Raw genomic sequence first — 27,677 nt, forward strand, 5'->3', positions numbered from 1 at the left:
GGCCATTTCCATAAACTCCTTTTTTACAGCCTCGCATGATGCTTCATATGGAGCAGCCTAGAAGACAAGATCCCCACAAGTGTCTTCTTGGACTTCTGTTTCCCCAGGACACTGTCTACATTGTCATAAGCTTTTTAGAGCCAGTAGGGAACTCCAGTGGTTAGGGATGTTCCAGTCAGTGAGTGTCCCTCACTGAGAGCCATCAGTTGTATGCAATACTGAGCTTAGTACCTCAGGCTGACTAATGAAAATTTAACTATATTCACTGCTCGCCACTTGGATGAGGACTATCCATTAACTTTGGGATTGAAAATGAGATATGTGGCTGTGATGTGCAGGCTCCCCAAAGTGTGGCACTGCCACACTGCCCTCCTCTGCAACACTTCAGTGTTGCTCCTCTCTGACTGTAATTTGGCTCTAGAAGGATGATTTTTGCACACAGGATACCCATGAAGCCCAGAGAACTTAATAAGGGTAGGAGGAATGCTGAAACCGAGTCTGAAACCTCTCTGGACAAATCCTTCATGAGTACCATATCCTACCACAGCTTTCTGGAACTGATAGTGCAGCCATAACTGAGTTTGTAGTTTAGTTCAGACAAAAACTCACTTGAATTTACATGAGAGAAGCTCCAGGACTGGGACCCTAAAGTTAGATGCTAAAGAATCCTTTGGTTGAAAATTGCTATGAGGTGATTTCCATGCTCTGAAAATGAGAGTATGCTTTCAAGATTTAGCCTTTACCCAACTACAGTTATATTTTTAGCACCATTTGTTCTTTTGCAAAGGGGGTATTTATTCTCTCCCTATTGTGTAAACTGTAATTTAAAATATTTAAACCTCTCTTCTATTAATGCCCATCAGATCTGTAAAACAGAGAAAACAAAATTGCTTTTGTATATACTTAACCTTGATGATAGTGTGTTTCATTCATTTTTTTAATGTCCACTAAACCCGACGGTGCACCAGAAAAGCTATTTAACTCCTTAGAAATAGTTCACTGAGGAAAATAAACCATTTACATGGCAATTAAACTGATTTTAAAAGCATAATTTCACTGCCTTTAATTCAGTTAACTTCTGCATGTAAGGGGTGCAGAAAAGTATGATGCCCTTTACAATGTTTCATGTTCCTGATACACTGAGGAATATTCAATTTCTGCTTCAACTTTATTTGAAATGCTATATACTACATAATCTGCCCCTTGTGAAGCCCATAAGAGCTCTCGGTTATACAAATTATACAAGGTTTTCTTTTTCGACAGGTAGGATAGATTGAAAAAAAAAATAAAATTATCCTTGGGCTTACCTATACCTTGCTAGGGTCAAGGCAGCTCTTTGCACAGTCCTGGAACACTCTGAACTTAATTGTATATGCATGATATAACACAACAGTAGAATTTGTTGCAACTAAGGTGCCATTAATCTCAAACTCAAATTATTAAAGAAAAAAAAATATTTTGACAATGTGTATGTTGAAATTGCAAGATGTTTTTTGTTTGTTTTTTAACCAACAGGGCTCTCCCATGCTCACAGGGCACAAAGGGGAGAGTCTAAAGAATGTGCATGCTCATATGCTCCAGACAACAATGATTCATGTCCTTCTGAATACCTGCTTAATGCAGTTTGCTCTCTGGAAAATATATCTAGGACAGAGCAAGTTGCTGTTTTCCCTGCTGCAGTATGAATTATAGTGACTTTTCCTGAATTAGTTAGTTTAATGGAAGTTCTTATCCTGCAGACATAAAGTACTATACTGCTGTCACACCTCATGCCACCAGAAAATATATATTGGGGACACATGCACGAATGTGCCCTAAATGAAAAAAATGCCTCATCTTTTGAGAACACAATAGAACTGCAGAGAAATTAATTTTATTTTCCATATGACAGATTGTCTGGTTGGAAGGCTAAACACCACATTGATTTGTTCTGTCCCGAGAAAGGCTCCCACTGCAAACTGACTCTAGGCTTGCCCCAGAAGATAATGGAAATAGAGTGCATTGCAGGAGAAGCACATGGCATTGTACTCTGCTCTTGCATGCTCAACCAGCCACTGGGAGCTTCAGTGGGAGCCTTAGAGCAGAGCAGAGCAGAGGTGTCTCAGGAAAGGGGCACTGTCACAGACATACCAACTTAAGTGTTACACAGAAATCATTTCACTGGGGTGACCAATTATTGGTTTGGTTCAGCGGGTGATACATCATGTAGTCCTGTGTAATGGCTGGGTTAGAAACCCACTGGGGGCTGGAAGGAAAGAGAAAGAAAGGAATCTGTTCAAATCTCTGCGCCGACAACATGGTCCGGCCCTGGGAAAGAAACGAAGAGTGACAAATTTCTTTTAAATCATGGATGCCATCTGAGATACCAGAATTATATTGATAAGGAAACTATGCAGCTAAAATTCCTTGGGGAAGAGTTTGAGTAAATTGTTCTCTTCTTAACCAGCAAAATATTAATTCTCCATTTCTAACTTACCCTACTAGATTGGGTAAGTATGATGCTGCAGGTTATGCAGAAAACCTATGTCAAGATAAACACAAGTTCATAAAAGAACCTCTAAGTATAGGCAATATTTCATCTTTTGTGATCTGACTTTTGGGAATTGTTAATAGATAAGGGCTTTCCTGAAAGGGTGAATAGGACTGGCTGTGACAGATTTGCCATGTCTCATTCTTAGGTCTGTTTTCATTTCCATTTTATCCCTCTAACTTGAATCCCTGAAGCTTGCTGTCTTCAGAAATTCTATTTCCATACCACCCTGCAAATGGTTATTGGCCTATCCTCTGCCAAAAACATGAAAAGAGCACATCTCTGCTTCTTTCAGTATTTTAAAAACGTTTTTCTGAATCACTGCTCATTTGACATTTTCTTTCTCCTTCCATTGTGCCACCTTGCTGTATTTAACTGAAAGGTGTTATACCTTCTGTGATCAAGTAATGACAACTATGCCACACATTTTATCAAGATCTGAATTTAATTACAGGATCTAACAAGCCTAAGAAGGGATGAGCCTTTGTATTTCACCGAGATATCCAAGATGAAAAATAAAGGGGAAAAAAATCTGTCTCCAGACTCAGAGAAGCATTATTATATTGTATTATCTGACAGAAAGACCCGATAAGCTGTCAAATTAAAAAGCTGATTTGGGAAATTTTACTGAAACCACTCTTTGAAAAGAGACTTACTGTAGTGCTTTGTTTGGATATCACCTAGGTTCTTTATTTAAAGATAGCAGCTGGATAGAACAATTTCATAATCTCTCAAAGGGCAGCAGTGCTTTTCTTTAAAAAAAATAAAATTCCTTGACTTTAGGTAAACTGCAACAGAGGCTTACCCAAAGAGAATGGGAAAATAAATTTCCATTTTTGTTAACATCAATCTTTCACATTGACAATAAAATTATACAGAAAGTGAGACTTGGGTGCATGCTGACAAATACATTCAATCATAACCAAAGAGCAGTCAGAGCTGTATGAAATGAGAAAAACACGCAAGAAATCAGTTGTGCAATTACAAAGGCAAGGTAGCACACTGGCCTAGTTACATCCATCACTTAACTGCTGGTTGATGTCTCAGTAACTTAGATGAATTTTTCATGTATTTTGATTCCTGCTTCTTCCAGAATAGTTTCTTTCATGTTTACTCTGGAGAACTTACTTAATTGAGAGTTAAATAATTCCTTGTCTTGTTTTTAGTTCTCCATGCCATTGTTTTACACTCTGGTACAATGCCTTCTTTTATTAATACGTGGACAGAATAACATGAATATAGGTAGATATCAGCTTCCTACAATAGGAAATGCTCATTGAGGATTTTGTCCAGACAAAATCAACAAAAAATAATGCAATTTTATCTTTACTTTGGCTAAGTATTGGAGACATCATTGAAAAGTTAATTGTAGGAAACATTTTTGATTGAATGATCAGGAGTTGACTTAAATTAATATGAGGACAACTAAAAATAAGTCTGTAAATCAGATTCTTGATTTAAAAAGAACAAAATTTAATAAGGTGAAGGAAGTCAGATTATGCAATCAGCATAAGGGGCTGGATTCAACCAGGAATGACACTTGGAAATTCTACAACGTATTAAAATATTTTTATATATATATAATTTTTTTTTGAGTTTGCACCTGCAAGGTTAAAATATACCAGGTGAGACCTTCTAGACTGAACAACTATGCTATTACAGGCTATGTTACAGGAGGGCAAAACCCCAGACTTGCTCAGTAAAGAAAGCAGTACCTTTCAAAATCAGAAAAATAAATAAATACTCGAGAAAAGTTGCCAGAATTTAAGCCTAAAAACCCCCCAAAGAAAGTAAACTAAATTCAAAAGCCAGAGATTCTAAAGTGCTATAAACAAAAAGAGATCACAGAGTCAAGAATTACTTTATAGGAAGGCTGATGGTGATCCAAGGGAGGAGGTTGAATTGACTAACAGAAATGTGTCTAATGCAGATCTCCACAGCTCAGAAAAAAGCAATATATATGTTCTTACTGAACTTGCATGAAGTGAGAAGAAAGTGAGAAATGTTCTTTATCCCAGAACTTAAAAATTTAAAAACAGGAGTTTTTAAATCCAGTTATCCAATGAGATATGTAATTTCTTGTAGTAGAGAACAGATAATATAATAGCTTTACATGAGAAGAATTAAAAAACTACCCAGATGAAGTCTTTAGTATGACTTTAGCCATACATGCTGCTTTAGAACAAATTTTCAAAGAAATAAGTAAAGATTTGAAAGCAATTGGAAAATGAGGTAAAACACAAAACTTACCAAATCATGCTAGGCTAGTGTAACAGCTGTATTCAATAAGCTAAAAAATTTTCTAGATGAAGGAAATTAAGTATATTGAAATTTATCTGGATTTCAGCAAAGCATTTGATATGATGTGATGTAGTAAATCATGGATTAACTGTGGAAAAAGTAAAGGAGTGTAAAAATGGTATGATAAAAAGCTGAAAAAAAAACCCAAAACATCAAAGGATAGCACTGAACAAGGGTTTTTTTACTCTCCTCCTTCCTCTGTCTCATGTAGAGACTGATATCCTGCTGCTGTAGCTATTGACAGGTTATGAATTCCAGGGCTGCTTGTCTTGTATCACACCTGAGGCTCCCATCTTCCCAAGATACACCTCCTTCTAGGAACCAGCACTGGAGCTGTCTTCTCTCTGCAACTCCCACTTTATTCAGTGTCTTCTTCAGCTTCTTGGTGAATCATTCACCATAAGCAGTCCTTGCTTGTCACATTCAGACCTGCCAACGTGTCAACAGTACCATATTCTGGCCCTTATGTTCCCAGTGATATTAACTATATCTGAAAAATAAAAAGCTTCAAAAATAGTAGGTGGGTCAGATGAACCAAAGCTCTCCACATATTTCGGGGAACTGATGCCATCTAGCTGAATGAGTGGAAGCCCTACTTGTGTTTTAGTCATGGAAACATGATAAACTCATTGCTGAGTTATACATGGAGCTAACAAGAGGAATATCATAGTAAATTCCCAAACTCCATTAAACTGTGCCATAGGTGGTACAAGAGAAGCCGCTGCAGATATGACTGCAATGAAAAACAATGGTTTTCCCCCAGAAAATCTACCTCAGTGGAACTCCTAAGAAAGTATCCAAGCTGAGTTCTGCAATAAATCATATTTTCTATTTTCTTCACTGATCTCAGTATAAAGTGCATTCCACACAATGAAATCTGTAGAAGATATGAAAGTAGGCATGGTGGTAATTCTGAAGAGGCTGCAGATATCAGTCAAGAGGAACAGAGACCTTCTGAATTAACAGAAGTGACACCAAAGCTTATGCAACAAAGTGCAGGTCACGCACTTAAGATATAGGACCAGTCACACTACTTCTTGCCCTAAATTGGGATACTCTTGATAGAGAAATCATGAGGAAAGACATTCAACAGGTAGTCAGCTGCAGAATGACATTGAGCTTTCCAGTTCTGAGGTATGAAAAAGAAAATTAAGGACTTAAAATATAGAATTAATATCTGCATTACTGTCTTCATATATCTTTGAGGTCTTAGTGTTCTCACTACTGTCCATTTTCAAACATATATGCAGTTGAAAACCAAATTCAAAACAAAAAAAAAATCAAAGAAAGTTTATTATGGTGAACAGAGAAATGGGAAAACTATTCTGAAAAAGGCATGTAAGAACAAAGTGGGGTGAACTGCAAAGTGTTCGCAGTGAAAGCAAAAGAAAATTTCTTAAGAGCAGGATGCTTCTTCTCAGTTACCCTCTAAGAGGAACAATTTATGCAAAGAAGCAGACTTGACTGAGTACATTTTAATTTCTAATTTCTAAAACTCTTCTATCACTGACCTTACTTTGAAATACACATGGAGGGGAAAAAAAGAGGAAATGAGTATGTGAAAAAAAGCCATCCAAACCATTATTGCATTACATGGAAAGTGGACCATTGAATTAAATATAGTTCCATTAATATTTTCTTTAGCTTTCTAAGCATTCTTAGAACTTGTTTTTTGATTGATAATGAAAATAATCTGTGAACTGTATATAGCATTAAACCTTTGTCTTGAGCCAGTGAAATTAAAATTAAAAATATTTCCTATGAAAATTCAGATTATCTCACTCGTGCATTATCTTTCATAGATCAAATTTACTTTTACTGCTACAATGCATATCCAACAAAGCCAGTTTTTTAAACTCTGGGATAAGAATGAAAAATCCTTTGTTTGATTAAAATGTTGTTTAAACCAATGAAGATTTTGCAAAATCTCTCATTTCAGAAAAAATGCAAATAAATTGCACAAAACCAATAATTTCTGAATTTAAAAAATGTAAAAAATTTGGGATTATTTAATGTTTTTATTTCAAAATACCTTTTAGGTTTTTATACCTTTAATATTTCCATCTTGTTTTTACATTGCCAAAGGAAGCACATTTTTTAAAATTCTTAACTCAGTAATCTTTTTCTTCTGTAGTAATCTTGAATTCACCTCTCTTTGAGCCTCTATATATGGTTTCTCACTTTTATATAAAAAAATGAATAATCAATATATAACAGGTTTCAAATAATCATACTTCCATTGAAAATCAATTTATTTACTCCTTTGATTTTCATTAGGTGCTGAATCTGTGACTCTGTTCTCCCTAAGATAGAGTCTGATCCATCAAAGAACTAGACCTTTACCACCACGGCTGAGTAAATTCTTCCTGAATATTTTCACATGGAACTTCATCAAAGACTATTGGGAAATCAAAACCACCATTTATGTTAACTTGTTCATATTTATTCCCCATTATCTCCTATGAAACCCAAGTAGGTTTAACTATAACAGGTACCAGCAGACCATCCCAGATGGAGACCTCAGCATCAACAGGACCCCAGAGAGATGTGACTCCACGGATGCATGGAAGGTCATAAATAACACTGATGAGTTTTTGCTTTCCAAAACAGGGAGGGTGAGACTTTACTTGGTCACAAAACAACTACTGACTTAACTGGTATTTTTCCCATTCTCTTCTAACTAATTCCATAGACTAAATATTTCAGACACATATCTTCCTCTTCTAAAGCCTGATTTTATACATATGGCATAAATTTATACATAAAGTGTTTACTTGCACATTCATCTTCTACACATTCCCAGATGGATAGCTCCTGAGAAATCCTTACAATTTTTCCAAACACTGTCATCTCCAACTAAAGTCTTATGAGATGTTCTTATTTCACTGGCACTGCTGGTTTCCTACAGCAGGAAATGACATCAAAACCAAGAGACATGGGACAGTCTGTGTTTCACAGAAGCTTAATTGCTGTGAATTGCTGTGAAGAAGACTTTTCAATTGGACTTGCTTCCTGGGCATAAAGACAGTTTTTACTTTGTCTTTGGGAAAAAGTAATGAGAGATTCCTCCGCGTTTGTAAGCTTTGTAGCTTATCAGATGATGAAGTTCCTCATATCCTCCATGTCTTGCCATCAGGACTGAGGGATGACAGACTTGATTAGGAGTCAAAATAGCAAAGGAACACACATGAGAGAAAATCAAGATGTATTATTTTATCCAAAGGAGGAATCCAGTGAGAAAAGAGGTAGAGGCAATGTGTTATTGGACAAGTAAATAGCAGTCAGAAGCTTCTGTTATTTTCCTGTGAAAACACCCTGAAAGTCCTGTGTCCAAACAGCAGTGGCCAGAGAGGTTTGAAAATTTGCTATATGGCACAAGGTAAGGCAAACACTTGGTGATCATTTACTTGTTAGATTCCGACATCACCTTGACCATTATCATTTTGCATGGACGTGGTGGTAACAGGCTGACTGTCCTTTTTATTAGAATATTCAAAGACACATTTGTGAAAGTGCTTGAGATATCTCCCTACCACCACACTTACACCTGAAAAACATCTTTGATCCTCTTCTGAAGTGGCTGCAGGGGCTTGAATTTGGAAGTTATTCCTAAGCCAATAGTAAGCAAGTTAGGAAAGTACACTGATTGCTTGGAAAATGCTAATCCATTCCTAGAGAAACAAATTACTGACATAAATGTCTCCTGTTAATTTTATAGTCAGTCTGAACACAAAAAAAAGCACAAGACAAATGGATGCTATTTACCCTAAATAGGATACATGGTAATAGCTGACTCCTAGCATTTATCTTAAAGTCATGTATATCCCATGAAAATATGACGTTCATTTTTTCTATTTTCTAGAGTACAGAGACCAAGAGAAACATTTAAATTACATGTCCCCTTCCCCTAGCCCATGGATGTTCTTCAAGAACAACTTTTATCCCACAGATCCAGAGAGAGTGCCTAAAGACAACACATGTGATCTCAGCTTTTTAATCAAAACCAAACCACCAAAAAAACCACAAACCAAATCCAGAATTATTCTATATTGTACCAAAGCCCTTAAAGCTGGTGACTGCCATTAATTCAGAGGTACTAGTACTTAGCATAATGTTAGTTTGCTCTTCTGCCAACATCCATGGTCTCTCACACAGGTTCTTCTTTGGAGTCTGTGCTCCATCATGATTTATCCTTTCCAATCACAGAGATACATCTGATCCAGTACTCTGGCAATGTTTTGGACAATCTCTTTCCTGCAAGGAATGTGAATGACCTGCTCATATTGTCAGATCTTGGTCTACCAGACACATCCCTCACATATCCTGACCCATAGGGTATGTGAGGACAGCTGCAACAAAGCTTTTCTAAGGCTAAGCAGAGATCTGGGATGACTGGGAGGGCATCAATTTAGGTATCTGCCTACATGAGACAGTATCTTCCAAACTCCTGCAGGGTCCTAGGAATGCTGAGCATTCTCAGCAGACTGAACAGTTTTGAAACCATATCTAATAGTTCACTTTCTAGATAGAAAATTCTACATCAGTCTGATTTATGGTGGAAGTCATGAAGAGAAAATCCTCATTGGTAAAATGATTAATTGTGCTGTGTGTTTTAAAATAATCATCACTGGGGAAACTGCCTTTGACCACAGAAAGCATAGAGTCAGTGTCAGAAAAGTGATGCTGAAATTCTTTCACAATAAGTGGTGGGTATTGTGGCTTTAAAATGTCTTCTACCTTGTTTTGATATACTTTGTCTGACTAGTAAAGTGTACACACTTCACTATCAAGGAACAAAAACAAAAAAGATAATTAAGAAAATTGCTTTTCATTATAAATAGATATGGTTATGAGCACCATTATGATAAAGAGTTGTTTTTTTGTTTTTTCCTACTCCCTATTTGATCTTATATGAAACACATTATCTTTCAGGTAAGGAAGAAAATGTTGTTTCAAATTAAATAAAATGCTTCGTTATCAGATTATCTAAGTCCCCTATAAACACTGGACAATCCTGACATGAACAGTCAGAACATCTTATTTAAAAAATACTGAAATTAATATCAGTTTGAAACAAATTAACAAGTTCTTTGTTTTATGCATCCTTAGGAAACTTACACTTCAGTGTAGAATTATTACCTAACTGAAGTTACAAGAGCAGCCTCTTCACAGAAGCTGCTGGAGTTGCTACTGCGGAGCAGTCCCATCACCACAACAGCAGCCAGACCATTGGGAAGGGCAATTAGAACTAGACAGTGAAGCAGACAAGATAAGCCACAAGGAGTAGAAAGGATCTACATGGAAATGGGAGCAGTTTATTGATTAGGAGCTCTGACTGCACAGTCAGCAGTTTTCTCATTCCTGTTAAATATGATCATAAATTAGGCTGCATCCAGATAAGTTAATGTGAATTCACTATCTGAAAAAGAGGTCAAGATGAAATACTAAAGTTCTTCGTGAAGGTGCAGAGGGATGGTGATAATTCAGAAAAGGGACATAACACTGAATTTAGTGATGACAGATGGAATAAATAAGTGAAAACATGGACATCTTAATCAACTATGAAAAAATTACAGTGTGCCACTCAGTCACAGGCCTATGCACCAGCCACAAACACAAGAAATGGGGACAACAGGATCAACATTTAATAAAGGGCAGAAATCAAAGTGTACATCCTCATAGCACTAGCATTTTATTCAGAGAAGTGACAAGAAAGAAACTTCAGAGTAAAAAAATTATTTTGATGGTAGTCTGGAAGAACATACATATGTAAATCTAAACCTCTGCTTCTGAAAATCATGCAGCCATTTCAGGATACTGAAATCTTTACATTTGTCTAGGACTAAAACACCTTTTTCCTAACTATATTTCAAAAAACAACCAGTCACCTTAACTAGGATAATCATCTTCTACCACTGACCCCTGCCTTTTTTCCTTTTATAGCTCTCTCATTTCACACCCACTCAGACATAAATCGAAGGTGCATTGGCCCAGAGCAAGCTCAAATCTAGTGGGATCAAGAATGATGTCACAGAAGAGTCACACTACATTATATTCATCTTCCGGGGTTATTCTTCAGCATTCTATGCAGCTCTTGGGTAAAACACACAAAGCCACCATGGAAGCTCTGTGAAACATTGCCATGTGATTTTTTTTTGCAAAGTGCCCTGGGTATCCTTACCCACAGCAGTTACACGGGGCTGGATGAAAGATACACAGGCAATGAAACTGGAAAATCATGAATCTCTGATCAGAAACTTCTCTCAGAAAATCTCCACACCCAGTATTTTAAGACACCAAACACAAACAAGCAATGTCTTGTAATCAGGCATCCCAACCTGAAGTGCAATTCTGAGAAAATTCTTTCCTCATAAAGACCTGATCAGTTGGTATGCTTTAGACAACCAACTGATTACTTAATTTTATCTTTGGAAAAAAAATAAATCTAGCATATCTAAGTATAGCAACTTTGCTAATTTAGCTGCCTAATCTTGGTTTTATTACTAATTTAAAAAACCCAAACCAGCAAGATCGGCAAACCTGATAGAGCAGCATAGAAAGAGAAGAGAAAGGTCTGGCTAGACGGTCTCTGTCTGGGAAGGGAGAAGAGGTGGAAGGTGAAAAGGGGGAAGATAGCAGCCAAAAGCAATGCTATGGCACACAGGAGCCATAAAATATTACTATGGGAGAGTCAAAGAAAATTACAGGCCAACAACAGTCTTAGAAAATCCAGCAACAAAACAAGCCAAGGAATTCTGTACCACAGCAAATGAAGCAACCAAGAATGCCCTGAAATGCAGCCTGCACATAAATTACTCATGGAAGCTCAAGAAAATCTAATTATTTGTTTTCTTTTTTCAGATGAAACATCTGACCTTCCCCTCCATCAATCCCATCCCAAGGAAATCATTCTATTTTCTAAATTGATCTTTGTTCAGTATAAACAAATTCTATGTGCAACTAGCTTCAGAATTCAAGGCCTCTTTTTGTATTTGAGCCTGTCCAGGAGCTCCCTGTTCATCCATACAGACCTCCTGGCATGATTGCCTGACTTCCTCTTTATTGGGATGCACCACTCCCAAGCTTGGAAGTGGTGAATTCATGTTCATCATTTAGGTAAAAAAAAAACAAAAGGAACAGAAAAACACCTCAAGCCTATTTTTCCCCATGTGATGAATAGGTCTTGAACACAAACAATGACAAGTCCTCCCCAACTTACACCTAATTTCAGCAGCCATTTACTGCAAAAGTAGAAAGCCAGAGGGCCACAGGGGAAACAGGAATATCTGAAAGATCACTGAGCACATTTCAGCGTCCCCCTTTCCCTCAAGAATTTATCACCTCTCGTAGATGTGTCTAACTCAGAAACTGTCAATGGCTCCAGTTACCAGAGCTGTCATTCATAGCACATTAGCACACAGGTGGGTTTTTTAACAACTTTTGCTATACATAGCTTCTTTCCCTATACATACTTTAATTATTTCATATATTTTGAGTTATTTCCAAGAAATTATCTGAAGGGTTATATTTCATGTGTAGATTTTTTAAAAATTATTTTTTATTTTTTTAAAAAGTCAAGTAAATAGCTGGACTACAACCAAAATGGCAACAACAATAACAATGCCATCCTAAATGCTAATAATTTGTCCAGGGAATGTCTTATGTATTCTTTACTAATGAAGCACACTGTCCTGCTGCACTCCACCCTCCAAAATGAAGAAATTTCTACTTTTAAACCAATAAATCAGAACTGTCATTTATGCAATAGGCACTCTGGTTTGCAATATTTGCCTTCATTTACACCTCTAGATTTGCTGCCTTTTGCTTAATATAAACACACAGAGCAACTGTTAGAAGATAGCATGTAGATGCCTAAGTTACCATTAATGACTCAGTAGTCCTACTCAATAAGAAAGTGATTGCATATCTGAAATACCTGTTACCTTTAAAAATGAATAAAATTAGTAGCATAGTAATCCTCAGCATGTGGTATTTGCATAAAATTAAATATGGGCCTGCTCAAGGCAGCTCCTCTGTCATACTAGTGGTCCTCTTCAAGTAATCAGCATCATCTGCATAATTAATGTCTTGTAGTTTGCATTTGAAGTTAAGGCACCTCAGTTTGGGTGGCTGGCTGTACAATTGATAACTGTGACTCCGTTTGGTTTGTGTCTGCTGGAAGACTTCTGCTAAATTTATATGCTTCAGATTGCTGTAATCTTGTAATCAAATGAACACAGACAACCTTTTCCTCAATAAATGTTTCACCCCATCACTTGGGAATAGACTTGTGAGTCACTTTAAACTGTGTAGCTTTTGTCAAAGCCTTTTTTCTTCCCCCGCCTAAACCAAAAATGCAATAAAAACAAATGATAGCAAGAAACAAAACTACTATTTCAAGCCTCGATAACTGCATTTTTCCACTTCCAGTAATAACTTGAATTTAGGCTTTTAAACCAACTTAGGAAATGCCATCATCATAAACCGCATTGCTCAGGGTTTTTTAGCTACTTCTGTAGCTACTAAAACACTTTGAAGGAATTGATATTGCATTAGGAGAGGAGCAAAACAAGGAAAACTCCAGGCATCCCCCACCCTCTTAGTGCCAGGTGTTTGTGTGAGGCCTTACCTGCTGGGTAACGCTCGATGACGGGCCAGTTGTCCACCTGTAGTGTGGCATTGCCACCACTCCTTGTGAAGCGAACCACATGGTACTTCCCATCGTTAATGATGGCATTCATCTCTTCGATGGCGATGTCATCCGTCCCAACGTTGAATTTAACTCCAATTTTTCCCTGGTGCTGCATAGTTGAAAACAAAAAACCAAAAACAAACAAAAACAAACAAACAAACAAACAAAAACAAAAAAAAAAAAAAAAGAAAGAGGAAGAAGAAAAATAACTAATTAAGGGTTGTTTTATAAGAAAATGAGACAGAGTGTCATACAGGGGAAGATTTCTGACATCTTTCCTCCTCAGATGTAACTTCTGTTGGTGTGTGGCAGTGACAAACCTTCTGACAGCTTAGGAAGTCTGAGACAGGTTTTTGAAGGATAATTGATATTCCAAATTAGTTACTTCACCAAACTGAGCTCTCTCCTTTTCCAAGAGATTCAGATCAAGATGAGGACAGGGGAAGATGGAGGAAAGCTCAAGGTTTCTTTCTTTGTCCTCTCCCTCACCTCCATGTGGATTAGCAAAAATTTTCCTTTTAGACTTTCAAAACAGAAAGCCTTTCAGTGTCACTTGAGATACAAGAATTTTCTGGCCATAAAAGCCAAGTACCTGCCCTGCTTTTCTTTTTTTTAAACCTCATTCATAGTTAGTGTCTTCACAAATTGTAACAAAGAAGTAGATTTGTTTTTTTCTTGGAGAGATTTTTGGCATCACATTGTAGTGATTCTGAATCATGAAGCCAAGATCACAACAGCTGATTAACAAGGACTTTCCTGTTCAGAGCCAGAGAGCAGGAAAAGGCATTTGCTGACAGAGGGATGTGATATTGTTTATTGTTTTCACTAAGGCCAGAGACTCTTTGACTCTTTTTAATTTTTTTTTTTTTTTTCTTCTTCCCTGGGATTTGCTTATGAACTCCTGTGTTTGAGTGCTCTTAGGGCTAAGGGGTCTTCCCATGTTCACCAATACCTGGGATCAAGGCAGTAGTTTTTCCAAATGATTGTCATATCGACATGTTTTCATTTGTATTGACTTTTAATTATTAAAATGTTAATTCTAATGGGACACCTGCATTTTAATAAATCCTTTTAATGTCTATTAAAATTAACTTAAGGGCTTCATAAATTTTTTTTCTCCTATAAAATCAATTCTACTCTTCAGGAAAGGTATTTGTTACATTGAGGAGAAAAGAAGAAAAGCACTGCACAGTATGAGATTAGGGACTTATATTCATAAGAACTGTTAATTCTACGGGAAGTTTCATGCTCCTGCAACTAGTATGTCCTTCTTTAAATTTAAAAAACTTCATGAAATTTTTACATGACCAGATGAAACACAATGAAATATTTTACTTTTTATGTCTTAGTCATTCACATCAAATCTTCCAGAACCAGGTTCACCACTCTAGCAGAGGCCTTGTGTCTGCTCTCTGTCTTACTGCCCTAGCACTGCTTCCTGCAATAAGCATATTCTACAGTTCCCTGTCTCTGGAAGTCCCCCAAGCAAAGAACTCAAGAGTTTGTCCACTTTATTTTATTCTCTTTTTTAAAATCTTTGTTTTCCGACAGTGCTTGCATACTGCAGTTACAAAGCTGAGCAGCTGCTGAACACCTCTGCAGCTCCTTCAACATTTTGGCATGACACTATCAGCTCCTCAGCTATGACCTTTTTTGAAACAACTAAAGGATCATTCCCTGATGAGATTTGCAGAATGAGTCTGATGTTTATTTTTTTTTTTTTATTGTTGGCTCAGGTGATTGAACAATGTTCTAAGCATTCCTCTGTTTTTTCCTTGTGGGTTGTTTTAATATTTCTCCATTTGCTGGTCCTACTTTTCCATGTCTATAGAGTTTCAGTAAGGGATCCACCTTATGAATTCATGCTCATCTTCTTTTGCCTCTGGTGTGAGTTGCACAGAAATTTCCCAGTTACCTTTGAAAGGTAACTGTATCTCTCCTTAATTTCAGATGCTTCAACAAGGCTCAGAATAAATGCCACCCATTTTTTTCCCAAGGATGCTTATTTGTATCACCTGTTTCATTCATATGCTTACTCTATTTACACATTAATATATACAAAGAAATGTAACACTGTCCTGCTTTAAAGCAATCTCCTCTTTTACTAATTTTTGAAATGCAAAAAACCAGCATGATTTTCCAGCCACTTTTCATAGTACTTTCAAGAAATCAAAGGCTCTGAGGATTAAATAAATCTGACTAATGTTACCATGATTCATAATTATACTATTATTATACTATAATTATACTATAACCTTGACTTTATATGCCAGTTTTCTTATTTCCTACATATATATGTGCATATACATATATTATTTTGGATATTTTAAAAAAATTAAAAAGGAAACAAAACAGCTTTAAAGTGAATAGGAGTGGTGGGAGGAAAAAGAATGGCACATATGGCACATATATCAGGAGTTTCTCCAAAGCTAGAGCATGTGGGGCTGCAGCCAAGTTACCATTTGCAAATGGCCAGGTATTGGCAAGTGAAATGATTGCTTTGCAGACTTGAAAGCAGACTTTCAGCCTTTCTTTATAGATATGTACCTTCTAGTGAAAAATGCCAAGTTTTCCTGACTTCCCTGTGTTTGTACAGAAATACTGTGCACAGACATCAAGCATGCAGAGGCAAGAGCAAATATCACCCTAAAAGCTGGTAACATATTACAGTGATTCTTTTGTGATTCTTTGTAATGTATTTGTGTATCTGAAGCCACAAAACCCTCAGTTTTTAAAGGATACATCTAATTTTTTCCACACTTCTCCAGCACCTCTGGGCATCTCTCTAACCCCCTCCATAAAACAAGGAAGCAAATCTGTTTCAAACTGAAGATTTCCTGATTATTATATCCATATTTATGTTTGACTTCTGGACATCACATCAAACATTACATGAAATACAATCCCATTGTGCACAGCCCTTTAGAACCACGAAACAAAGCATGATGCAACAATAAGCACCTTTCTATGTAGATAGGGGGTTTACTAAGCCCTTGCATTATCATGCAGGAATTTGACTCACTGCACGCCTCTTCCACTGCAAGATAACATTATTTTTTATTTGTCTTTGTCACATTATTTTTCATATGTCTTAGATTAAGACTGTGTGCACACAGAATTATTGTGGATCATCTGACATACAGTAACCTGTTGAGATTCCTTGATCTCAGCCCTCAGCCTTGTTGTGCTTAATATAGTGGGCCTGTAACCTTTTAGAAAGAACTGTTTTTTATATTTCCTCTTTTTTTTTTTTTTTTGAGCAATATGATAGTGCAGAAAGGAAAGATACTGATTAATCTGAAGCTTACTAAATTACTGTTTTCACTTTGCCAGCCTCGGTTGCATAGTAAAGTGGTAGAATTTTCCTTTATCACTTGTTCATTCAAAATAATCTTAGAAGTCATCCTTCCTGTCAGGAACAGCCTCAGACAAATGCTGAGTGAGCATTTCCCTCTTCAGCACCCCACTGATGGGCACTCTAGAAATGTCTGTGCATCACTAAATACTGCAATGAGTCAGCACTACTGTTGAATGGTGCTATCCTGCCAATGACCCAAAACTGTACAGGTTCACATTCCCACAAGCAAAGATTATTTTCCCTGTAAGCAAAGATGATTGTTTCAGTGCTCCCCTGGTAAAAATCAGCTCTGGACACAGAGCCTATAGAAGTCCTCTGAATTGTTTATGGTTTTCAGCCTGTGTTTTCTTTTTCTCAGTTTCACCCAGTTGTGAGAGAACATAGTAATGGAACCAATTCCTTTTCCTACTATGCCTTTATCTATTCCATACTGCTAAGGCCACAGTAACAGAGCAGAGTCATGCAGGAGGTGGAAGAGTTTCCAAGAAAGGCCAAAAGAGAGGAGGGATGCATTTCAAGAAGTGGCTCAAGCATTGTGTCTAAGAAATTATTTTGAATGTCAGATCTGAAGGCAGTAGGAATAATGATAAATCCCCCACATCACCACCACTGCTCCCTGGGGCAATGCAGCACAGGGGCCTTGGATTCATCTACAGACACCCTGTGCCCCAGCCAGCAGCACCAAACTTTTGGTTTGGAGTTGCTTTGGCCAACGTCACTGTCCTGTTTCTGAGACCAGGGTAGCTTTTATTTCTACACTACCTACACAGGCAGATAAGTTAATTTGTTGTTGGCCTGTACATTACTGCAACATGCAATGTAGGCTTTGTGTATAGTTTAAATTCTGCTGTCTAAGCTCACAGGCTAAGGATAAATATGTTAATGGCTTCAAAGCAATTGGGTAAAACCATGAGATAGCTCAAATGCTATGCTTCTACTGTGCTATAAAATGTTGGGAGTTTTGATTGCTCCAATAGTATAGGATGTGTATGTGTGCATGTGTACATACCAATCACTTCAAAATCTTTTGTCCCCAAAAGCTCTGGCAGCAACTGCTGTAATCTAGCAACTCCAGTGGAGTATTTTCAAGCCTGTTTTATGAACTGTGTACTCTAAATACTTAACACACTTCTGATGAGGCACCAAGAATGCTGATGAACCTGAGAACCAAGTAGGAAAGGTGGAATACAAATGAAGCCAGCAGCAGACATTGCAATTTGCTCCCTGTTGGACTCTACTTCAGTGCTACCAATCAGCCGAAATATCCATATATATGTGTGTATATATACACACACTCATACATAAACTCTCACATATATATATTTTAAAAGCCTATATATATAATTGATATTTCCTATAACATCAGCAACGCTTCACTGCTTTCTGTAGCAATAACTCTGGAATTAGTCAAACATGAGTGCATGCAAACTTGGCGCAACAGTAATTTTAGAACAGACTGCAGACAAGCTAAGCTCGTGATACTTACAACCTATAACCACTTCCAAGGAAAAGCAATAACACTGGGACTCCCACAGGTGGACAAATGGAGAAGAAAAAAATTCAAGTGTGCTAGCTTGCATTTTATATCATCAGCCCCTGAGGCATGACTTTCTGGTGAATGCAATAACAAAGCCTTAGAACTGAGGGTTTACTTGAGTTTTATTAAGAGTGAGATCATTTTCACTCAAATGTAAACAATCAGAGGTTAAAATTCAATATGATAGAAATCTGTGCAAAATAATGTGCTGCTTTTGCACATTTGACACTTGGTGAGGAGGGAAGAAGTCACGCACAGAAATTATTTTTCTGAGAGGAGGTGCTAAGACCTTCCTCCATGTCTGACAAAAACCAATTGGTGATTAGTTTTGAGAACCAACAGCCTGTTAAACCACTGGGAAAGTTGAACACACCTCTATGAACACACGTTAGAAACAAACAAGCCCGGGAAAAACCTCCCTTGCTTTCTGTTCTTTGCAGAAGGAACTTCTTTGCCTTCCTGGCATGGTGGCTGGGCAGGGGAGGGGAGGTCATGGGCCCCACCCGAGGCTGGGCTGGATCATGGCTGCTGACACCTTACCAACATCAAACCCTGCCCCGCTGCCAGCCTGGGCTGGATCATGGCTGCTGACACCTTACCAACATCAAACCCTGCCCCGCTGCCAGCCGGGGCTGGATCATGGCTGCTGACACCTTACCAACATCAAACCCTGCCCCGCTGCCAGCCGGGGCTGGATCATGGCTGCTGACACCTTACCAACATCAAACCCTGCCCCGCTGCCAGCCGGGGCTGGATCATGGCTGCTGACACCTTACCAACATCAAACCCTGCCCCGCTGCCAGCCGGGGCTGGATCATGGCTGCTGACACCTTACCAACATCAAACCCTGCCCCGCTGCCAGCCGGGGCTGGATCATGGCTGCTGACACCTTACCAACATCAAACCCTGCCCCGCTGCCAGCCGGGGCTCAGCCGGGTTCCACCGGGCCCTGGGAGCAGCTATGGGCCGGGCTGGGCCCGCTCTGCCGCAGCCGGGCAGGGGCCGGGCTCCAGCGGCTGCCGGGCAAGGGGAGGGAAGGCCACCGGCCCCACGGCTGGGACTGAACACAGCAAAAGCCAGAAAAGAGCTGTGCAGCCAGAGCGGCCACTGCCGTTCTAGCCAGGCCTCTGCTAGCCTGGCCCAGCCCCCAGCAAAGCTATCAAAGAATTCTCCACCCTAAACAGCTTTGACTACATCTGCAGGGATCACAGGACCCTTGGCAGGCCTCAGGTGAGATATGAACTCTTTCACTGCCCAGGTGAGACTTGCAGACCTTCAAGCCCCTCAAGTGAGAGAAAAGGACAGAGTGAAGACATGTAGAGAAACAACATGAAGACACCAAGGTCAGTGAAGGAGTCAGGCCCCAGATGGGAGGGATTTAGGAGATGCCTCACTCTTGGGCTGAAATCCTCTTGTAAGTCTGTGGAGAAGATAGAATTGATATACCAGACTCTGTTTCCCTGTAACTCATTGAAAAGCATGGGGTGGGGGGGAGGGTGGGGGGAATGAAGAGTTCAAATTGTAGATAGGAGCAAAACCATCTATGCTAAAGCAAACAGATGTTGAAGTAGCTGTGATCCCATGAGAAATTTGAACAGAGAGAGAAGAGTGATGAGGACCCTGTGTCCCCAGGGAAGAAGAGAACCTCTGTTCCCAGACATGAAGATAATCTCAGAGACAGAGAACGTTTGCTTTTGAACAGTTCATCCTTAAAAGTGCCCCCCGTTAGCTGAAGAGTGAGCCCTTGAAAACAGCTGTGGGGAAAGCTGTAAGACATGGGGGTGACTTTTACAGAGTGATCAGATTTCCATTGCTCCAGGCAGCTGATTCGCTGTGACATTCACAGTGAAAGAACTGGTTTCTTGTCAAGAAGACTCCATAGCATGAAAAGAGAGACTCCTCTCCTTAAGTAAACTAAAGAAAGACTAACTATTCTAGAGGGGATAAACTGACTGAATTGTTTCTGTATGTTGCCAGTGGGAAAAAAAGAGGGTGTGGGGGGTAAGGAGAAGTGTTCTGAAGGCTTTATTCTGATTCTTATTTATTTCTTTATACCCTTTAAAGTTTGAGCCTGCTTTGCCTTTCTCCTAATCCTATCTCACATCAGGAAATGAGTAAGTAATTCTAGGGAGTGAACGGGTGATTTGGCCAGCACTAAACCCACCACATAAATTGGTGCACTGGCCAGGAAATCTCAAACTGGCAAACCAAAACCATTACAAATAATTAAAATTATCTCTGGGTTTCTCAATCCTATAAGGAAATGCATATTTTAACATAGTACTACGTGCTTCTGAGGGTGCAGAAGGCAGAACATACATTTGAACTCCAAGATTAATGGAGTAACTATATATATTTTAATCCAGTAATCCATCATTATTTCTTATTATGATCTAGTATCTTCCAGAGGAAATGCTTCCTAGAAAAGACACAGAAAATATAAATCATATGGGAAGAGTTCTTTGAATGAATATGTCTCTTATATTGAGTATTAAAGTTTTCTGAATACTGAGTTTTAAATTCATTCTCTTGGGTTTTACATCATTAGCCTAACACTACATATTCTTTTTTGTTATTGCTTTTCTCTATGAGAAATGACAAAATATCCAACCTATTTTTTTCCAACATTAACCATTTTTTTCCTTTTTTTAGTCAAGTGAGAGTCAAGACACCACAGAAACAGGCATTCTCCTGCCATACCTCATCTCAAGTACTTACAGTCAGGTTTTGTGCCCTTTCATAATTTCAGAAAGGTATTTCAGAGGGCTTTTGGCATATCAATGCTTGACACACTGCAGAAAATCCAGGAGGGGCATGAAACCCCTATCAGAGTGCTGGTAAACAAAGTTACTACTCAGAGGTTGGCACTTCAAGCAAGGAAGAAAAGATTTCTGCAGGTGTCTGATAGGATGATTCCACCTGGTACTCAGTCTTTTGGCATCTGACTAGTGGGAAACTATTTGGTTTTTCTTTCTTTTTCCAAAAGCTGGTAAAGTGCAGCTAGTGTGGAAAAGCAAAGAAAACAAAACAACCAAACCAAACCAAACTTTCCCTTTTTTTTGGTTTCCTAGTGAGGACTCTAAACTATTCCCAGTGTTCTTTCTTGCAAGTTCTCATCATTTATTTGCACCATTTATTTTTCCCAATATTTGTTTATTTCTCAAATTTACATATTTGTAGACCTTATGAGAAACAAACAAATAAATAAATACATTTAAAAACCAACCAACCAAACAAAAAACAACACACCAGACCCCAACACTTCTCATTTTAATCCAAGATACCAGTTCTGATAATTGTACAGAAAAGCTTTAAACCTAAAGCTGTGCAAGACACTGTTGGCAGACCACGAGAAAGAACTAGAAATCATGTTAAATCATCACTGGGCTTGAGTGGTGGCTGGAATCCAATTGTGGCCCTTGGATTCCTGTGAGAAGAGCAGCCAGATCTATGCTACCCATTTACACACACCCATTGGAAATGCAGTCCTGGCAACAAAATGCTGCCTAACACTGTGCTATGCCACTCTTCAGATTCTTCACAGAGGAAATATATCTGCAGAGCCAGAAATGTTACCAGTATTTCCTGCAGCACCCATGTAAGCTCACCTAAGCACAAGCACAAACCTTTTTCACCTACACCAAGATCTTTCCAGAGACAGTACAAAGCACTTGAAAAACAGATCGATAATCATAAATATACAGCAACAATTCTTTTTTTTTTTCCCTCCTCTAGTTTTGGGATCCTCAATTAGTTGTCTCACTAATTTTGTAAGAGACATGGAGGGAAAATTTACATCACATTTCCCACTCCTGATTAACACAGAATTTCTGTAAGACCTTTTAAGATACCTTTGCATGACCCCAATTTCATGCCATTAAGCTGTCTAGGTTTTCTAAATCAATACAGAAATAATAAGAATTCATTGTTCACCAGGTGTCCCTGGTTGACATATAAAAAAATAGCACTATCACTGTAACAACATTATGTATGCAAATATATACAGACGCTACCAGAGCTACTGCCCTCTTAAGCATTGGTCAATAAAAATTAAGCATCTTCTAGCCTTAAACCAATGACCCTTAGAAGATGTAAATTAAGTATGGGCACAGCATTCCACTAATTTACAAGTGAGGTGCACCTAGAAAAAGTGCCACCTAAGTGGCTCACTAAGTGGAAGGAGCAACATGTGGCAAAACAATTTTTTATGTCCTAAAGTGACATCTGTGTGACCCACAGAACAAAATTTCTGGAAAGATGGTATCATGAGAGCAATCACTCACTGACCCAGCATTTCAGGGCAGGAAGCAACTACCCTTTACTACCTTGAAAAAACAAATTGTATCACTTTTCTGCTTTGAAAAAATTGTCCTCACAGTCTGCTTTAAAGTGTTACAGCAATTTGATTTATACATAAAGCTCAGCAAGCAGAAAATACAGAAATATTTATAAATCTACATTCTGAGCCTTTAACTCTCAGTTTGCTGTCTTCCTGTTTAGTTTTAAACACTGTGATTCTCACTGCTATATATTATAGGTGTATAATTTCAGGTTACCCTGATGGTGAATTCCTGAGACAATACAATTACCTTAACAACCAACCCTTAAAATGCAGTAGTTATGAAGGACATATGGTGTAGAGCCCACAGCAGCAGCATACTGCATCTTCTTATCTACTCAGCATCATTACTACAGCACACAAAATTAAGTTTTTCTGAGAAGACATTCAGTAAAGAACAATTTATGTAGCCAGCCCTTAATGTGGTATTTCATAATAGAATATTTCACAGAAACACCTTGACCTTGCCAGTATCTCACCATGGGGTTTCAGTCATGGTGAGATGCTATGGATGGTTTGAAGAGATGCTGTTCACCAAACACAGCATAATTTGAAAGAAACAAAGTCTTGACTACTGGCCAAGGTAGCTCACAGGGCTTGTCTTTGCTCTGTGCAATTATTTCCTTGTGAGCAGACATATTGAGTACCTTAAATACAGCATGTCTATCCTGAGGAATTCCATACTCATTAGAAGCTCCAGCTACTCAAAAATTGCAAACAGTGCTGCTCCCTGCACATCTATCAACATGTGTTTCTGAATGGGCACAGTGAGATTTGAAAATTAGGCTTGCTTTCCAGTTTTTCAAAGTGGTTTTATACAGAGGTTATTAAAACAGTGTTTCTGGAACTCAATACAGTCATACAAAGGCATAAGACAAATGAGTACCACCTTGGTATCAGTACAATCTAATCCACACTGGAAGTTGTCCTGGCTTAAGGGCATTGATTTCTGTGTTTAGAAAGGTTTCAGAGAACTCTTCTGATAATTTGTGTGTCTGAAACAAATTCAAAGTCAGAATGAGTAGGATGCATAACTGGGACCAGAAGTGAAGAATCAACAAATTCTCAAGCAGTCTTTCATGCTAGATGCTTAATAGCCATATGATTAACACGCATGCTCATGAAAACACCAGTAATTATTTTTTGAGAATCTGGGAAAAAGGACTTTTCATATTAAAAGCCTGTAAGGAATTATTAAAAACCAAAACTGGCATTGGACAGCCAACTCTGATTGAGCTTTAATGAAAAATGAACACCTACCTGTCATTCATATATTTGATAAGCTCCCCTTTAATATTAACCAGGAACTTGAATATTGCCAGATGCCTACCACAAACACTGTGAAAAAGCCCTTTTAAAAGACTTTTTAGATGCACACTTTGTATTCCTTTATTGTTCTGATTGCCTGCATGCAAATGCATTTCCAGAATTGTTTCCTAGATATTGTTCTCTTTCTTTGGGGTCAACAGTTGGAAATAACATCTTCCTAATTCATCTTGGCTGCTAAGTACTCATTAGTGACATGGCTTTATATGAATAAAAGTGGAAGGAAAAAGATCCAGTACACAAAGTGATTTAAAAGCTAGGCATCTGAATAGTGGACTTAGATGAGTATTTTTTTGCCTCCTATCTGTAAAATGAAGAAAGCAGGGTATTCCCACTCCAGGAAATCACCTATCTGAAACAATATATAAATGAAAAGTAGATCAGAAGTAAAAAAAAAAAAAGAAAAAAAGAAAAGAAAACACACACACACACAAATTGACTACTGGTCTATGAGACAAATGCAAATGAAAGGAAAAGCTCTTGTACAACGACATGCAACCTACACTGTTCCCAGCCAGAAGAGCTACAAAATGCCACAGGTAAGACTTGGGGTTCCTGGAAGAAAGGCAAGTCCTGGCTGTTGTCCCAATTTTTGAGTAGTCCTATCATTTCTGTTGCCATCTTTCTTCCTTTTATCCTCAAGTGTAGAACCATTCTATGGCAAGCTTTAATGCCATGTATATTTTCCTCATGGTAGTAGTTTCCTTTATCTTACCTTTCTTCACCTTGAAGATCTTTCAAAATCAAAACCAACTTGACAATTTACTGGTGTGCTGTGCTGAGCAGTGCAGAGTAGCCTATTATCAATGCTACAACAGAGGATCTAATTTCTTTTGATCACTTAATGCTACAGAGCATGTAAAAATCCTTACACCAAATACATGTAGCGCATGAAGTGATCAAACAGTGTTTGTTGACTGGACTGTGAAATCCCTCTGGGAGCTGGAAGGGAAAAGCAAAATCTGATAGCTACTTCTGTGTTCTCTGCTCCTGCTGCTAACAACCCCCAAGGTTTGAAAGACATTGTTTTGGCATCCTAGGTAAAAACCAAAACAAAGCACCACCCTGTGGAAGAGAGGCACTACAAATGAAAGGGCTCTATACAAGAAATCACTAGTGTTTGTGAACAGCATCCACAAGGAAAAAATCTCTGGGGGGAAGCACAGCAAAATAGCATGAGCACCTTTGACAATGTGCTCTTCAATAATCAAGAAGTTCCTTAATTGTATTTAAGAAGAAATCTGCCAGAAAACTGGAAAAGCTGACCTCAAGAAAACCAGAAAAATATCAAAAGTGAATTTAACACACTCCAAGGGAGCTTTGCCTATAACAGAGCTCTGTACTGTCGGGATATTAGTGCTTCTCTGAAACAGGGAACACTCATGAATGTTGCTGTCTTTACTGGAATGGTCAGTATCAGGCTTGAAGAATGTCCAAATATATCCGTGCCCATGAACACAATGTTATTTTAAAAAATCCCTAAAAATATCTAAATATTTGCTTACAACATGTAAAACTATAACCATTAACAGCCAAAATTGCAAAATGCATCATTATCTTCAAACAACACACGGGAAGGGGACAGCATCATCCTTTTAGTTAAAAACTCTTCACTTACAGCAGGCTTTTATTACTGCTGGAAAGCATTATTTTGGAAATGGAGCATGTTGGGCAACCAGCAATCAATGGCTCAGGGCAGCATTCTAACCTCACTGGTTGTGTACTCCTGACCTCTGCCCTTACTGCAGCTACTTTCTTCATTTCTTGTTTCTTATTATAAGCATGTTGGGCAACCAGCAATCAATGGCTCAGGGCAGCATTCTAACCTCACTGGTTGTGTACTCCTGACCTCTGCCCTTACTGCAGCTACTTTCTTCATTTCTTGTTTCTTATTATACTTGGCAGAAATTTACCTCAGCAACTTAAAAGTCAAGGAACTCCACCGAAGTCATGGCTGTTTTAGAAATAGTAACATGCTAAAAACAGAGCATCTCTCATTAGAGTTACTTGTCACTTTTTCAGAGCTTCTGCCTCATACTGCTATTCTCACACATTTCACTGTGGAAGAGATGTGATGGTAAAATATTTGAAAGACAGCTGATGCAAATTATATGATTTCCATTTTTTGTTTCTTCTAAAATTCTGTCTTTACTAAGATCAAGGTTTTGCTAGGAAGAGAAAACCATATATATAACTATTTCCCTTTTCATATTTCTACAGCTTTAATGATAGGGACTATTTGGAAAAGAAAAAAAAATGAATAATTTCACTGCTATTTGGTCAGATAAGCTTTTTCAACTACATTAGGGTGGCAGAGAAAAAAATGGGCCTCTCTGAAAGGAAAAATAAAAAACATCAAAAAACTTACAGAGACCCATTGCAAATGTGACTTCCTAAAAACATAGCAGGGGAAAAATCTCTGCATCTCAAATAGCCTCATGGGAAGCTTATGTTTGAAATATCTTGTGATCTGCAGCAGATAACCCAATGTCTTACTGACTTTGCCAGTGCCACAGAGGTGAGGTTTCTACATGGGTGAGCAAACCACTCAAGCAATTTATTCAAAAACATTAGACTCAAATTTGCTTTAGTACAGGAACAGGCAAGGCAGGTGTGTGTGCACACATTCTGCCTTTCTGACATTCTTCTGTGCTAAATGAGATAACTTAAAGGCTATAAAAAGAAAACCCTATTTCTTTTCCGTCTCTTATTTTTTTCCAACTTGTTCTTTGGCCACCAATAGTGTCATTAAGCGATAATACCATTAGAGGACATCAGGCACAAATTTTTTCACCTGTAGTGAAGCACTAGCTTTTGTCACTTCTTTGCTGGTGTATTTGCTGACAGGTTTCTTGGTTCTGCCAGTGCAAAGGGCATTTGTGGTTGACAGATCTCCCCAGTAAACATTCTCTCATTTCCTCTCTCAGCTCATGCAGAGCATTGTGCAAGTGCTGTGCCCACCCTGCTGTGAGGAAACTCCACAAACTCCATCTTACAGAGCACACCACAAGCAAGCAATCCACCAGAGTTGCTCTGCCACAAAGGTCTGCTTCTTATATTACAGGAAGACTTACTTTAATGCCTGGATAATTCTAATTATGATTATTTTCTGTGCTGCATCCCACATTCAAACACTAACCCTGAAGCAGAAAGGTAGGTGCTGACAATCAGCCCCTTTTCACCTGCTCTCACCAATATAGACCCATCATGACCTGCAGATGACCTCCATGAACGATCACATATCTCTGTATTTGATGTATGGAGTTGTATACAGGGGAGTGATGAGGTGAAACAGCCCCTCTTCCTGCTCGCTTTTCATGCAGAGGGGTAAGAACAAGGATTCTTGATTAATTACTTATCAAGGAGAATCACCTTAATTAGGGTCAAATTCTGTGGCAGACAGCTTAATTCCTTATTCACTTTCTGTGTGTGAACACATTTCCTTCTACAGAACAATTAATTTGCAGCTCAATTCACACTGTTCAATTATATATATATATATTTAAAGAAAAAAGAAATTAAAATGTTATCTTTTGAAACCAGTGTATCTGTTCTGAGGAAGACCCAAGTGTCATAAGTAATTAAAATTGTTTC

The 27,677-nt window shown here is 38.3% G+C and overlaps 1 protein-coding gene across 21 annotated transcripts in view; it reads right to left on the reverse strand.

The window, feature by feature from the left end:
- Positions 1 to 27,677, reverse strand: part of NRXN1 (neurexin 1) — a 672,652-nt gene that overhangs the window by 105,174 nt on the left and 539,801 nt on the right. For all 21 annotated transcript variants that reach the window (XM_062490543.1, XM_062490542.1, XM_062490540.1 and 18 more), the window contains one exon: positions 13,461 to 13,632. In XM_062490543.1, coding sequence (XP_062346527.1) covers positions 13,461 to 13,632 — 172 coding nt within the window. The remainder of the gene's footprint in view (positions 1 to 13,460; positions 13,633 to 27,677) is intronic.

The sequence above is a fragment of the Cinclus cinclus genome, chromosome 3, assembly GCF_963662255.1.
Source record: "Cinclus cinclus chromosome 3, bCinCin1.1, whole genome shotgun sequence".
Taxonomy (NCBI): domain Eukaryota; kingdom Metazoa; phylum Chordata; class Aves; order Passeriformes; family Cinclidae; genus Cinclus; species Cinclus cinclus.